Here is a 13,866-nt window from a genome sequence, read left to right on the forward strand (position 1 = left end):
TAGAATAAAGCAGTGGTAAAACACAATGAATAATTGAATGCTACATGGTCGGCACTGTGGTGCAGTGTGTAGCACTATTGCCTTAAAGCAAGAAGGGGCTGGGCTCGATTCCCCGACCAGACAGCCAAAGCCCTTTCTGTGTGGAGTTTGTATGTTCTCCTTGTGTCAACATGGGTTTCCTATGGGAGCAATAACATGCAGCCAGGCCAACTGGAGCTTCCAAACATTGCCTTTAGTGTGAGCGTGTGCCCTGTGTTGGACAGGCAACCTATCCAGGGTGTTTCCTGCCTCTCACCCAATGAATCAGATCCACCGTGGCCCTGACTAGGATAAAGTGCTGGTCAAACAGACCATGAATGAATGTATATTATATAGGACAGTTGCGTTTCTTTATGGAAAGTCAGCATGGCAAAGAATTTCATCCAGGAAAAATGTGAATGCGGACTTGTTTTCCATTTTGCTTTGCTTTTCCTTAATTACTCCTCTTATAATGACTAACATTTCAATATTTAAAAATAACAAGATTTATTTAACACATCAAAGGTTGTCAGTCATAATTTCATTGGTAATAAGTGATGACACTAAAATACATTTAGAAAAAAAAAACATTCAAGTTTTCCCAATTTTTTCAACAAAAAAACAGTATATTTCATAAGTGATGTTCAAAAAAACTCATAATGACATTTAAAAATGTCACCAATAAACAAATATATCCCGGTAACAAAATGTCATGCACAATAAAGCTTTAAAATCACAAATAATACAAAATAACACAGCAGATCAGTAAATTATTCTCACAGCATGTGTAACAAGTTTCTGTCGTGGCCGTTTTCATGCAGATGCAAAATTTTTCTCGCTTTGTTTTTTATGAAACGGGACACACCAGGCCTACAGATATCAAAATAAAATCAAAACCGTCTGTCTATTAAGACCGCAAGATGCACATGCTGATTTTAGTCAACCTGGTCGGTCCTGTTTTTGCAATTTCTATACAATTTGAAACACAAAGCAATCGAGCTAAAAGTCCCCAGTAGTTATCAAAACAGAAACAAAAATGTGAGCCAAATTATCTGCCATTAAAATATAAATAGCATACACTGTGGCCAAAAGTATGTAGACACCCATGTTTTTATAATCCGATGGAGTGGTATAAAGCACACCACGGCCAAACTGAGTGGATGTGTGTTCTCGATGGCATAAGAAAAATGTCTTAATTACATGGCGCGAGCTGTGTGTATGGTGAAAGAAAATACTAGTCTGAGGGTTATTTTGTTCTGATTTTGTTTTTAGCTTTTTTTAAAGAACTGTGCGCTTTTAAGTTGATGGCAGTCACTTAGAAAATGTTTAAGTTTCAGCTTGTAAATGCTGACCTGACTGCAACCCTATCCTACACCAAATCAGGATGCCAACAATGAAAAATCCCTCTTTCTAAAGTTATTGCCTACCCTAACTACTACTTTTTATTTATTTATGTATTTTCACCCTTTTCTCCCGTTTAGCGCGTCTAATTGCCTAAGTGCGTCATGCTTCCTCTCCACCAATGCAAATCCCCGCTCTGATTGAGGAGAACGAAGCTAACCCACGCCCCCTCCGACACGTGGGGACCTACACTACACTCTTTTCTCATCTCTGTGCAGGCCCCATCAATCAGCTAGCAGAGGTCATATTTGCACTAGTTATGAGAGAGAGACCCTATAATCTAAACAACAGGCCAATCGTTGTTCATGTGGCCGCTTAGCCTAGCCGGCAGGCAGAGCTGAGATTCGATACGATGTATTCGAGATCCCAGCTCTGGTTCCAGCGTGTGTTTTTACCGCTGTGCCACCCTAACTAATACTTAATTTCTAGGACACTTTTAAAAAAAGTGGTGGCTGTACTTACAGTGAAGAGGATGCAACTACATAATACTGTCTATAATATTAGGAGGGACATGTGCCTAGGTGTGAGAAAGGGGGGGGGGGGTTCAATAGATTTACCCCAACCCCAGCAGGCCCCCTACCCCCCAGTTAAGACAGTTAAGCATAAAGAACTGAGAATAAAAATACAACTAAGAAGATGGATAAGTCCGATAATGGTCTGGGTCCTCTGCAAATTAATACAAAGCATTGAAGCTATTTTGTTGTGTCATGTTGGCCCTGTTCATTACATGTTGTGAGAGTCCACATACTTCTTATGTAGTGTATGCTCTCCTAGCTTGTGAGTGCCATTAACAACCATTTCTCTATGAACATTAATGTAATGTAGAAATGACAAGATAAATGCACAAATGTTATTCATTCACATTACATTGAATGTGGCTCAGACTTCGATTAAAAGATTCACTAGCATGTCACTGTCACTGCACCAAAAAACCATACATAAGAGAATAGAACAGATGTTATAGACTGTATGTACTCTTTAAATACAGATCATAAAGTTTAAACGTCTCCACACAGAATTCTTTTCATGTAGCTTTAAGTTCTGATATGGAGAAACTACAGACAGAAAGCACCCCCTTTCCAAACAGGCCCAAAAAACAAAAATATAAACACATTTTGAGAAAGAAACAAGATTCAGTTATTCATTCACATTAGGTAACAAAATGTGAAGCTAAAGCTACATCCACACTGCAGACTTTAGTCTCTAAATATCTGACTTTGCCACTTTAGTTAACAAAAGCCGTGTTCAGTAATAAATTATCTGTGAAATATAATACGTTGAAAGTATCTGGACACGATGCACCAGAATTATTAAAACAATCAGAGTTAAGCAATTTTAACTTCTGACATATAGTGAAACTTGAAGTTTTTACTTTGGGTTTTGTAAGGCCATGATTATAACTGTTAGTGGTTTGCCATTGTGGTTTCTTTGGGTGGTGGGAATGGGCTTCTTTTAAGCAGATTTGGGCTCAGTTGTGGTTATGAGATTAAAGAATAGCAGTGTCATTTTACATTTTAAAGAAATTATATTACAACCCCAAATCAGAAAAAGTTGGGACAGCATGGAAAATGCAAATAATAAAAAACACAGAGTTTCTTATATTTACTTTGACTTTTATTTGATTGCAGACAGGATGAACCTGAGATATATAAATCATGTTTTGTCTGGTCAACTTTATTTTATTTATTCATTTATTAATAAACATCCATTTCTGAATTTCAGGCCTGCAAAACATTCCAAAAAAGTTGGGACAGTAAAGCATTTACCTCTTTGTAATGTTGCCATTCCTTTTCACCACACTTAAGAGACGTTTTGGCACCGAGGAGAGTGATTTAGTGTTTCAGCTTTTATTTTGTCCCGTTCTTCTTGTAAACACGTCTTAAAATGTGCAACAGTACGGGGTCGTCACTGTCTCATTTTTGGTTTCAAAATACTCCACACATTCTCTATTGGGGACAGGTCAGGACTGCAGGCAGGCCAGTCCAGTACCCGTACCCTCTTCTTCCACAGCCATTCATTTGTAATGTGTGCAGCATGTGGTTTTGCATCGTCTTGTTGAAAAATGCATGGACGTCCCTGGAAAAGATGACGTCTTGAAGGCAGCACATGTTGCTCTAAGATCTCAATGTACTTTTCTGCATTAATGCTGCCATAACAAAAGTTTAAATGACCTTTGCCAAGGGCACTGACACATACCCATACCATGACAGACCCTGGCTTTTGGAGTCTGGATGGTCCTTTTCTTCTTTGGTCTAGAGGCCACAGCATCCATTTTTTCCAAAAAGGCCATGGAATGCTGATTCATCTGACCACAGTACACGTTTCCACTGTGTGATGGTCCATCCTAGATGCCTCTGAGCCCAGATAAGTCAACGCTGCTTCTGGACATGGTTAACATAAGGCTTCTTTTTTGCACAGTAAAGTTTTAAGTGACATTTGTGCACGTAACTTTGTACTGTAGTGCTTGGCAAAGGTTTGCCAAAGTAATCCCTTGCGCAAATAAAAGTCAAAGTAAATGTAATTTACTTATTATTTTTAATTAATTCTTATTGTATTTGAATTTTCTATACTGTCCCAACTTTTTCTGATTTGGGGTTGAATTATAGTTCACTAATGCAATAATTTTATCTAAACCTTATTGCGTCAACATGAGTCCATGAACCCAATTAAACTTTATTCATTAAAGAAACTATGTTTGAGTTGGTGCTACTAATATTTATTGGATAGAAAACCTGCTCTTAATTTAGTTGTGTTTATTTATATGAGTGTTATTTGAGTGTTCATAATGGCTGAACTCAACAATAAGGAGGTGTGTCCACACACTTTTGACCATATCGTGTACATATCAGCAACTTTAAATAAAAATAAAAAACAAATGTAAAATTTGTAAGGTTATATACTTTTTAAAAACAATCTAATATAAAAAAGCACAAGTTATAGTGATATAAAACTTGGTTAGTAGATCACATTGCAGACCTGACACATAGTGAATTTTAATTCCATAAAGGATAAAGAGTCAAATCAGAATTAAAATAGTAAAAATCCATGTGATCTTCTGTCATAAAACATAGTTTATTTACCAGCAGTGTGAATGTAGCCTATTCAGAAGTGAGTTGGTATGAATCAGACGGTATGAATCATTTTTCCTAAAAACATAGCATGCTTCATTATGATGTCCTGACATCTTGTTTTAGCATGTTGAGGCTTGTTCTAGTTCTGTGCCAGTTAGGTGGTGTTAATAAATGGTGATGCCAGACCTACGGTTATGAAAATAAAATCAAAATCTGTTATCTTATCTCTTATCTGTTTACAGCCTGTCTATTAAAACCTCAAGATGCACGTGCTGATTTTAGTCAACTTGGCTGGTCCTGTTTTTGCAATATCGCTACGATTGGGGCGCGACATTATGAGAGTTTTGTTTACTTCTAAAACTAAAGCAATTCATTTTTCACCCACATGAGACATATTTGATTAGTCTCGCTGACTATGCACACACGCACGTTTAATGTTATCCAGTTCAGTCTGAAAAAAGGACAGTTGGCTAGCAGAACTTAAAAATAGGGCTAACAGTGAAGATAAATCAGTGACAAAAGCAAAGACTGCTGTTATAGGACACAGGTGTGTGTGTGTCTTTAAGAGAGATGTACTGTATAGTGGGAGATGCTCTGTGATTCAGGATTCGTTAAAGCGAAGCGTAAGTTTCTCTTCTCAGTCAGCTCTCTATTTTCACTGTTATTAATGAATGATGCAGTTTTAAATAAACACCAGCTACTGGAACATTTTGTGTGACTCGCTTTCCTTACTGGTCGGAGGCTTAATTAAACTGGCCATTACCACAGAGCGGTAGCCAAGTCAGACTCGTTCTGTATGTGGAGCTAAAAGTTATCTCACCTGAGTTTTCTGTCAGTCAAAGCAGAGAATCCTGAACAAGTAAACTTAGCCACTGATGTACTTTTGCCTCTACTTGGCTCTGTGAAGTAATGTTTTCTGCTCTCGTCCACATCAAAAGCAAGAACCGCTCACGATTTATGACTAGCTATAACTGAAATTGAACCACGAATTTCTATAATGTGCTTGCAGAATGGGCTCAACTGTCGCATTGAATAAGATCGAGTTAGATTATCTTTTTGAAGTAAATTCAATCAGCAAAATTGCAGCATATGTATGATGTGCACAATATTAATTATATTTTTTAGCTTGTTGAGAGCTTTCACAATGGTTTCTGTGTGAGGGTTGATGCAGTGGCGGGGGTGCAAGTTCGAGGTCGGCACATGAAAGGGGGCGCATGTCCAAAAAGGTTGAAAACCCCTGGTGTAAAGCACACAACTGTCGAACTCAGTGGATGTGTGTTCTCAATGGCATAGGAGACAAGTCTTTTTTAAGCATGTGGATGCTTGCATTAGTTCTGTGCCAGTTAGGTGGTGTTAAAAAGAGTGATTACATTCTTTAAATACAACAGACGAGATTCACAAATTAGAACTGCAATATCTAAGCAAGCTTCTTGACAGACTATCATTACATTTTATAAAATAAATTTTAGCCAGGTTGGTTAGTATTGTATAAATTTGGATTTATTGTTTTGTGTCAGGGCGGCTTGGTTAGCACTGTCGCCTCACAGCAAGAAGGTCCTGGGTTCGATCCCCAAGCGGGGCGTTTCGGGTCCTTTCTGTGTGGAGTTTGCATGTTCTCCCCGTGTCTGCGTGGGTTTCCTCCGGGAGCTCCGGTTTCCTCCCACAGTCCAAAAACATGCAGTCAGGTTAATTGGAGACACTGAATTGCCCTATAGGTGAATGGGTGTGTGTATGTGTGTGTATGTGTGTCTGCCCTGTGATGGACTGGCTCCCTGTCCAGGGTGTTACTGTGTGCCTTGCGCCCATTGAAAAGCTGGGATAGGCTCCAGCACCCCCCTGCGACCCTAATTGGATAAGCGGTTAAGAAAGTGAGTGAGTGAGTGTTTTGTGACATGAAGGCCTACACTTCATGGATCGATGTTAGTCAATGTTATTAACTGTAATAAACAGGCATAAAAAGGTAAGAGTATGCTAGCTCAGGCAGTGGAGTATCATCTTGTGTGGCTTATTTATTTTTTGGTGTGTCCAATTCCCATCATCTAATCCAGCCTCCTTAATGACTGTACAATTATGTTGCTTTTTTATATGGAATAATTTAAGTCAGCTAACTAGCGCTGTAAAAAAATCGCCTCCATGCAAATGTGTGCATGCATTTGAATGTTGCGACAAAAATGGCTGCCCTTCATTTGAGGTCTATGCAGCAAAGCATTTCTGCCATTAGTTAAAATGAATACAAAGTGTTGCATGTGAAACGTATTGATACTGGACGTCTGTAACCACTGCTTGTAGTGTTTCAGATTCTGTTGAAACACGTAAAGTGATCGCAGCTTTAAAGTTGGAAAGTAGACTGGCTTTTGTGCCTCTTTAATTAATTAAAGACAACTTTTCAAAGCCTCAAGGGCCACCATTTGTGAAATAAAAACAAACTGTGCCTTCTTCATGGTGGGTCACTTGCTCACCATACTACACCAGTCTTGTAAGAGGAAACCCCTGTCTCCTAAAAATTACAATCAATCTTAAAAAATAAATAAATTAATAAATAAAAGCAATAAATACCAACACAATTCTATTTAAAACCATCCTAAAGCCACTGTGATTCCAAGGCGGCACCGGCCACCTTCTCTTTTTCACCATGGTTCTGCTCCCAAGTCGAGGTCCATCTCACTACGGTGCTAGTTCTGGTCATTTCTACGACCTTTCACCTCTGCAACTCAAATCTGTAACTTTACTGTTCCCTCCGTGCGTGTGAGAAAGTGGACTCTGGTACTTTCATTAGGTTTGAAAGCCAAGCTCTGTAAGAATAACCAGTCTGCTCAAGACTTCTTCACACTGCTGTCTCCAGATCCTCATGTGCAGCCGACTGTTGGGACACCTGACTGTCTAGGTAGGAGGCCAAATCAGAGTCTCCAGCTTCTTGCGCACAGTCCTTTGGAGTTTTTCCCTGGAAAGATAATAAGATACCCACATACCATCAGTTATGATTCACAGTTTCAAGTATACATGTCTAAACATGACAAAAACCTCTCTAACTCCCCCTTTGTGTTTGACTTATTGGTGCATAGAACACTATCCAAAATTGCTTGGAAGTAATCAACGTTTACGGGACAAGTCTTTACTTGGTTAGCAGTTAATTTTGCCTTGCAACTCTCCCATAAATACCATTCATGCCCAGTCTCTTTTTATAGTAAACTCATGAGAGCCAATCTTTTTTAAGGTAAGCAAGACATCTTGGTCCTTCGATGTTCTTTTGGGTTCCTTTGTGACTTCCTAAATAAATTGTAGAAACCATTGGAGACCTTTTGGTTGCCTAGCCACAGGGGAAAATCTACTGTGGTTTGCAGAAATCCCACAGCATAACCCTTTCCTGACTTTTTTCTTGTGCCCTTATTATAATTATTTTAATGCATTTTCTCCCCATTTTCCTCCCAATTTAGTGCACTCAAATTTGTCTTCCACTGCTGAGGGATACCCGATTGCATCCAAGGAGAGCACGTTGCTGTACACGCCTCTTCCGACACGTGCACAGTCCTCCTCTTCTCGCCCCTGCATTCTGCACAGGCGTCTCTTCCGCCAATCACAGCGTGTATACACCGACCAGGCATAACATTATGACCACTGACAGGTGAAGTGAATAACACTGATTATCTCTTCATCACGGCACCTGTTAGTGGGTGGGATATATTAAGTTGATGTGTTAGAAGCAGGAATAATGGGCAAGAGTAAGGATTTGAGTGAGTTTGACAAGGGCCAGATTGTTATGGCTAGACGACTGGGTCAGAGCATCTCCAAAACTGCAGCTCGTGTGGTGTGATACCGGTCTGCAATGGTCAGTATCTATCAAAAGTGGTCCAAGGAAGGAACAGTGATAAACCGGAAAAACGGTCATGGGCGGCCAAGGCTCACTGATGATTATGGGGAGTGAAAGCTGGCCCCTGTGGTCCGATACAACAGACAAGCTACTGTAGTTCAAATTGCTGAAGAAGTTAATGCTGGTTCTGATAGAAAGGTGTAAGACTTCATGCCTCGACGGGTCAGAGCTGTTTTGGCAGCAAAAGGGGGACCAACACAATATTAGGAAGGTGGTCATAATGTTATGCCTGATTGGTGTATTGTGTTTACGCAGTTTGTGTTTTTCTTATTTTTTTAAATAAATTTCATTAAAAAAATTAAAACAGTAAGGTGTAATAAATGTGCTACACAGAAAAACAAAAACAAAAAGGGCAAATACTTTACACAGCATAATAGTTCACATGATAATGACTCATGAGGTGTTATACCTAATATACTTTTAGCTCATCAGACATCATAATCAGTCACAAGTTCCAGGTAGGCAAATAAATGACTCACTAAAAAGTTGCTTTTGTTGGAGGAAGCTCCAGCCTCTATCAAAAGTCGAGAGACTTCATGATGACGCTGTCGTGCAGCTTTGTGCAATGCTGTGTCTCCTCTGACAAATAAAAAACACCATGTTTACGCAAGTACACAACTGGTAAAAAAAAACAAGGAAATAATGAGCAAACCAAAAGTTGGAACTTACGTTTCCTTATCAGTTAAATCCAGGATCAACCTTGATACTGAAAAATAGAAAAATAAAACATGAAATCAATTACAGTTGAATTTTTTTTCTATTTTGTTTTATTCTGTTTTTTGCTTGTTTTTCATTACTGCCATATGGATAAATGAAATTAGCAATTTTACCAAACAGCAATGCTCAAAGCAACATGTATTTATATCGTCTGTTCACAAAGCCTAACAGTCCCTTCCATGAAAATCACCACCCCTAAAAACAAACAGAACTGGCTGTAAAACATTCTTTATCGCTTGTCCCTTTATCAGAAGCAGATTTTTTCTCTCTTAAAGTTGTTGCAGACACAATTGTTAAGCAAAACCTAAAAAAAAGTAAATCCATAATATTATATGCTTTAAAGTTTACCTGGCGAGTGCAGCCAATGGGGGGGTAGTGCGGTGGGGGATTGAGTTTATGTCTTGAAGGGCCCCCTGCACTGCCTGGCCAAAAAATAAGGTCACACACTCTAATATTTCGTTGGACCGACTTCAGCTTTGATTACGGCACGCATTCTCTGTGGCATCGTTTCCACAAGCTTCTGCAATGTCACAACATTTATTTCTGTCCAGAGTTGCATTCATTTTTCCCCAAGATCTTGTATTGATGATGGGAGATTTGGACCACTGCACAAAGTCTTCTCCAGCACATCCCTAAGATTCTCAATAGGGTTCAGGTCTGGACTCTGTGGTGGCCAATTCATGTGTGAAAATGATGTCTCATGCTCCCTGAACCACTCTTTCACAATTTGAGCCCGATGGCACGGGCATCGTCATCTTGGAATATGCCCGTGCCATCAGGGAAGAAAAAATCCATTGATGGAGTAACCTGGTTGTTCAGTATATTCAGGTAGTCAGCAGTCTTCATTCTTTGGGCACATAACATTGCTGAACCTAGACCTGACCGACTGCAGCAACCCCAGATCATAGCACTGCCCCAACAGGCTTGTACGGTAGGCACTAGGCATGATGGGTGCATCACTTCAGCCACCTCTATTCTTACCCTGGTGCGCCCATTAGACCACATGGCCTTCTTCCATTGCTCCAATCTTTATGCTCCCTAGCAAATTGAAGCCGTTTTTGCCAGTTAGCCTCACTGACAAGTGGTTTTCTTAAGGCTCTTACTTTCACTATTAAACATCTCCCTGTTCTACTGTAGTTTTTCTACCATTTGATTTCACCAAACGTTTAAGTGATCACCGATCACGATCATTCAAGATTTTTTTTCAAAACAGATTAACATCTTTTCCACGACCACAGGATGTGTCTTTCGACATGGTTGTTTAACAAATGAGAAGCTACTCACTGCATCAGTTAGGGTTAAATAACTTGTTGCCAGCTGAAACATAATCACCCATGCAGTAATTATCCAATGGGAGGCTCTTACCTATTTGCTTAGTTAAATCCAGGTGGTGACCTTTTTTTTGGCCAGGCAGTGTGTATATATACAGGGGTTGGACAATGAAACTGAAACACCTGGTTTTAGACCACAATAATTTATTAGTATGGTGTAGGGCCTCCTTTTGCGGCCAATACAGCGTCAATTCGTCTTGGAAATGACATATACAAGTCCTGCACAGTGGTCAGAGGGATTTTAAGCCATTCTTCTTGCAGGATAGTGGCCAGGTCACTACGTGATGCTGGTGGAGGAAAACGTTTCCTGACTCGCTTCTCCAAAACACCCCAAAGTGGCTCAATAATATTTAGATCTGGTGACTGTGCAGGCCATGGGAGATGTTCAACTTCACTTTCATGTTCATCAAACCAATCTTTCACCAGTCTTGCTGTGTGTATTGGTGCATTGTCATCCTGATACACGGCACCGCCTTCAGGATACAATGTTTGAACCATTGGATGCACATGGTCCTCCAGAATGGTTCGGTAGTCCTTGGCAGTGACGCGCCCATCTAGCACAAGTATTGGGCCAAGGGAGTGCCATGATATGGCAGCCCAAACCATCACTGATCCACCCCCATGCTTCACTCTGGGCATGCAACAGTCTGGGTGGTACGCTTCTTTGGGGCTTCTCCACACCGTAACTCTCCCGGATGTGGGGAAAACAGTAAAGGTGGACTCATCAGAGAACAATACATGTTTCACATTGTCCACAGCCCAAGATTTGCGCTCCTTGCACCATTGAAACCGACGTTTGGCATCGGCACGAGTGACCAAAGGTTTGGCTATAGCAGCCCGGCCGTGTATATTGACCCTGTGGAGCTCCCGACGGACAGTTCTGGTGGAAACAGGAGAGTTGAGGTGCACATTTAATTCTGCCGTGATTTGGGCAGCCGTGGTTTTATGTTTTTTGGATACAATCCGGGTTAGCACCCGAACATCCCTTTCAGACAGCTTCCTCTTGCGTCCACAGTTAATCCTGTTGGATGTGGTTTGTCCTTCTTGGTGGTATGCTGACATTACCCTGGATACCGTGGCTCTTGATACATCACAAAGACTTGCTGTCTTGGTCACAGATGCGCCAGCAAGACGTGCACCAACAATTTGTCCTCTTTTGAACTCTGGTATGTCACCCATAATGTTGTGTGCATTGCAATATTTTGAGCAAAACTGTGCTCTTACCCTGCTAATTGAACCTTCACACTCTGCTCTTACTGGTGCAATGTGCAATTAATGAAGATTGGCCACCAGACTGGTCCAATTTAGCCATGAAACCTCCCACACTAAAATGACAGGTGTTTCAGTTTCATTGTCTAACCCCTGTATATATATATATATACAGTATATATAAATATATATATATATTTGCATCTGTAACTGTTGTGTATATATTTGTTATTACTTATTGTTATTTTTCTTGTCTCTGTAACTGAGCTTTGGCAATATGAATGCCTTTATTTGTCATGCCAATAAAGCTTCTTTTGAGTTTGAGAGAGTATAAGGTGACACACAAGCCTCATTTTCTTTTTCGTTCCATCGCTATCAGAAGGACCAGAGAATACAACAGAATGATGTGCAACAAAAGCCCCTTAATAATGCTCTATTTTGATTGTTGACTATTATTACAGCAATGATAAAGAAGTTCAGAGCAACTGCAGATGATAAGAACCTGTCTGGGATGTACGTCTGTATTAAATACAGGCACTGAATCTCCAAAGACCACAGCTGGGGAATTACAGACATTAGTTAAGTCTAAGGGTCAGAACACCTACCTAAATTCAATTAGGAATTTTGAAGCACTGCTGTCCAGGACCAACTTACATAAGCACCTACAGTTTGCTAGACAATCCTGGCACTTTCAGTGGGCCCGTGTTCTGTGGTTGCTTACACTAGTAAATGATTGAGTCATGATTCTCAGTCTCAAGTATACAAGTCTAAACATATCAAACGGAGCAACACGGTGGCTAAGTGGGAAAGCACTGTCGCCTCACAACAAGAAGGTCCTGGGTTTGATCCCCATGTGGGGCGGTCCGGGTCCTTTCTGTGTGGAGTTTACATGTTCTCCCAGTGTCCGTGTGGGTTTCTTCCGGGTGCTCCGGTTTCCTCCCACAGTCCAAAGACATGCAAGTGAGGTGAATTGGAAACACTAAATTGACTGTGTTTAATATAACTTTGTGAACTGATGAACCTTGTGTAATGAGTAACTACTGTTCCTGTCATGAATGTAACCAAACATGTAAAACATGACGTTAAAATCTCAAACAAACAAACATGTCAAACCCCCTCCTAAATTTCACTTGTGTATTGTATCAAACAATGGGACCCATTATTGGTGCACTGAACATTATCCCAAACTGTTTTTGTGACCCTTTCCTGAATTGTCTCTATACTACTATTTATTTTGATAGAAACATGATGCGCTATTTGTTGAGACTTTTTATCTACTTTACGTTAAGTTCACACGTCGCTGAACAGTTCACACTACACGACTGGATCTCTTGTAATCGGGAGTCTTTCAAGTCAGTGTGGATTTCACACTACACGACTGATCGGCGATATGGGGTTTCACACTACACGATCTATCACCAACTGGAATCGCAGACGAGCTTCTCTGGCCTCCCAAACTACGTTTTGTCACGAAAACAAACACGAGAAAGGACGAGGGGTTTAACGATACCACGTCCAAAAATGCACGTCAACAAGTAGCGAGCGATCAAAGTTTGTGTGCTGATGTGCAGTGTAAAAGCAAGGAGAAAAAATAAATGAATCTGAGTGGATTTGGCTATGCAAACAGCATTGATTGTTCTATAGTGAGTTGGAGGTTAATAAATATTTTCAGAGGGTCAGAAATACTGTAAAACTTGCGTGTGTGCCGATGTATTCTGATTTAAACTACTGTATATTATGCCCCTGTCCCACCTTTTTACAACTCCTCACATGCGTTTCCCCTCACCCCGTGTCTTGTGTTCTCATTGGCTGTTCGACACCGCACTCATTGCCAGTCAGGCAACTCAGATCCAGATATCTGGCAAGCTAAAAATCTCTCTTCGGTCGAGCCGCTCGGATCAAGTTGTTGAGTAGTTTACACATAGCGATTGAGAGCCGAGTTTCGATCACCGAGCGAACGCCAAGTTGCTCCTGAGCTGGCAAATCTAGCGCCAACCAGTCGACGAGCAAAAATCAGGGCACAAATCATGTAGTGTGAACTAGGCATAAGCAAGTGTTTGTTGCATGGAAAACAGACAGAAAGACAATCCTGCTGAAATGAGGATGCAGAATGCACCCCATCCCAACTGTAAAGCTTGGTGGTGGATATGTGGCATTCTGGGGCTGTTTTTCTATCAAAGGCTTGAGGAACCTGTTTAGATACACAGTATAAAAATTCCTTGAGTACCAGCAGATATTCAGTCAAAACCTT

The 13,866-nt window shown here is 40.5% G+C and overlaps 1 protein-coding gene across 3 annotated transcripts in view; it reads right to left on the reverse strand.

Annotated features, from left to right (window-relative positions):
- Nucleotides 1-6,833: 6,833 nt before the first annotated feature.
- dgki (diacylglycerol kinase, iota) overlaps nt 6,834-13,866 on the reverse strand; it is a 143,181-nt gene continuing 136,148 nt past the window's right edge. For all 3 annotated transcript variants that reach the window (XM_062996421.1, XM_062996420.1, XM_062996422.1), the window contains 3 exons: nt 9,028-9,064; nt 8,838-8,937; nt 6,834-7,431 (listed from right to left, as the gene is read on the reverse strand). In XM_062996421.1, coding sequence (XP_062852491.1) covers nt 7,315-7,431; nt 8,838-8,937; nt 9,028-9,064 — 254 coding nt within the window. In that variant the 3' untranslated portion in view covers nt 6,834-7,314. The remainder of the gene's footprint in view (nt 7,432-8,837; nt 8,938-9,027; nt 9,065-13,866) is intronic.

This window comes from Trichomycterus rosablanca, chromosome 1 (assembly GCF_030014385.1).
Source record: "Trichomycterus rosablanca isolate fTriRos1 chromosome 1, fTriRos1.hap1, whole genome shotgun sequence".
In the NCBI taxonomy this organism is placed as follows: Eukaryota; Metazoa; Chordata; class Actinopteri; order Siluriformes; family Trichomycteridae; genus Trichomycterus; species Trichomycterus rosablanca.